Source organism: Chinchilla lanigera, unplaced genomic scaffold (assembly GCF_000276665.1).
Source record: "Chinchilla lanigera isolate Chin_1 unplaced genomic scaffold, ChiLan1.0 scaffold00012, whole genome shotgun sequence".
In the NCBI taxonomy this organism is placed as follows: domain Eukaryota; kingdom Metazoa; phylum Chordata; class Mammalia; order Rodentia; family Chinchillidae; genus Chinchilla; species Chinchilla lanigera.
In genome coordinates this window covers 8,260,682-8,262,820 of record NW_004955413.1, presented here as the reverse complement: position 1 = coordinate 8,262,820, position 2,139 = coordinate 8,260,682, and the positions used below count along the sequence as shown (strand labels likewise).

General features: G+C 33.1%; 1 protein-coding gene across 1 annotated transcript; it reads right to left on the bottom strand.

The window, feature by feature from the left end:
- Positions 1–857: 857 nt before the first annotated feature.
- Positions 858–1,820, bottom strand: LOC102026415 (taste receptor type 2 member 14-like). Its single transcript, XM_013511297.1, has one exon. The coding sequence runs from the start codon at positions 1,818–1,820 to the stop codon at positions 858–860; it is 963 nt and encodes a 320-aa protein (XP_013366751.1).
- Between the last annotated feature and the right edge of the window lie 319 nt (positions 1,821–2,139).

Here is a 2,139-nt window from a genome sequence, read left to right as displayed (position 1 = left end):
ATTTTCTGCCTATTTCACAATATCTATTATACATTTTGGTCCGTATTTACACTTTGGTTTCTCACTCCAGAGAAATAATGCGGTATTTCCAATTAGTATTCTTGTGCATTAAAATTAAAATAAACTGTGACATAGATGTAAAACTACATCAGAGACTACAAGTATTTTGTAATGTGAATCATAAATGCCTAACGACAATGTGTTAAAAGAATTCTTAATTTGAAACTAATGAGATAAATAGGAAATTGGAATAAAACAATCTCATGACTCTGAGGAATTGTTTATTTTATTTCATTTTTCTCTGAGGAATTGTTTAAATTCATATATAGTAGGTTGGTATATTTTGTATACAGGTAACAGATTTGGTAAGCTTGATTGTTAATAATCTGTACTTCATTCTTAATTTTTTGATAGGAAATTAACAATGGTTGTATTTACTCCTTCATGTTCTTACACCAGGGAGACAATTGTTCTTAGTTTTTATGTTATATTTTAGACTCATATAATGAAAACATTGTATGTATGTAAAATTTTAAAGTTCTATTTCTTAGCATTTGGCTCATATGCATACATACATATTATTCATTATAGGTTTACTGTTTAAAATGTTAAAATTAACATTTGACAGAGTTTAATTTTTGTTACAATAAAGTTTTCTTACATGATGTACACTGACATACTACCATGCAGAAATACATTGATATGTATATACCTATACTTGTACAGTTAAGATTATAATGTCTTTGGATAGAGCTTATGCCAAACATGGTTTTGTAAAATTTTAAAAGCTGCACAATAGAATATTTTAGAAGTACAAAATTATAAAAACAAGAATTTCCTGTGAACTGACTTTCCTCTTAGAATATGCAACATCCTCCAAATGGTTTATGAACCCGGAGATTCATCTTTGGACCCACACACTTCAGCCACTTCAACACTGAAAGATAGGCCTGTTTCAACTTATTATTTCCCAGGATTAGGACAAATGAATGGATTGAAGGAAAAGTAATTTCACCAATCTGACAAAAGTAAAAATAGAGAATGTTTGAAAACTCAAATTTCCAAAGTTGCATAAAAATTGACAGAAAGAAAGTTGTGTACAGTAGGAGGAAGATAACCACAGCTTGCAAGGCTTGTATGTGGGCCTTGGTGCTGACATCTCTGGACCCTCTGACACTGTGCTGCGTCCTCTTCAGATGTTTCCACAGGGAGAAGATGAGGAGGAGAAAAGTTATCAGGGACAGAGCAAAGGCTGTGAATGTGAACAGCGTGTTGCTATATAAAAGAAGTTTTGAAAACTCAAGAAAGTCAGGAAAACTGGACCTGTAAGACGTGTTTCTTTCATACTCATCAATCAACATATCCAAATGCATATTTGACTGCAAAAGTTGTAAAAGCAAGAGAACAAGAGACACCAGCAACATCACTGAAACCACCTTTTTAACTCTCCATTTACAATAAAGAAAAATAGAATTGGAAAATGTGGCTATCTTGAGACAATAAAAGAGGCTGAGGCACGTGGCAAGCCACATGCTAAAATGACAAGTCACAATCCAAACCATGTACAATATTCTTACCATTATTATATTCATCCAGAAAGTTGGAAAAAAAACAGCCTTCCACCAATTTGTGAATAATAACCAGAGCAGACTGATCCTGGAGATTGCCAAAGCAGTGAGCAGGTGATCCACTACAGAGATCTTTCTGCTGTTGATCAGGTCCATGCAGTTCACCAGGATTATGAATCCATTTCCTAAATTTCCCATTAGGAACTCTACACTAACAATGATAGTAAATATGTTCAGTGTGACACTACTCATTATTGATAAGACTGGCTCAACGTGCAATATCACTACTAAAGATGATTAATGCATTCATTTAAAGTTTTATATATATCTAAATCTTAAAAATTCAAATAATACTTCTGTTAATGGAAACTCCCATCTAGAGTACCACACCAAAAAAAAAAAAAAATCAACATTTTCAAATGAGTTGGTTCATCACAGTCTTCATAAAAAACTTGCATCTTCCTGACTGACATCGCAGCTGAGTTTCATCCACGTACTGACAGCCTCACACATAGGATCCCGGAGTCTTGTAGTTGTTGATGAAGGAAACATAAAACAAAGATGTATTTAT

What these genes read in the sequence shown, in the direction of transcription:
- LOC102026415 (XM_013511297.1), bottom strand. Translation starts at nt 1,820, where the DNA reads ATGAGTAGTGTCACACTGAACATATTTACTATCATTGTTAGTGTAGAG.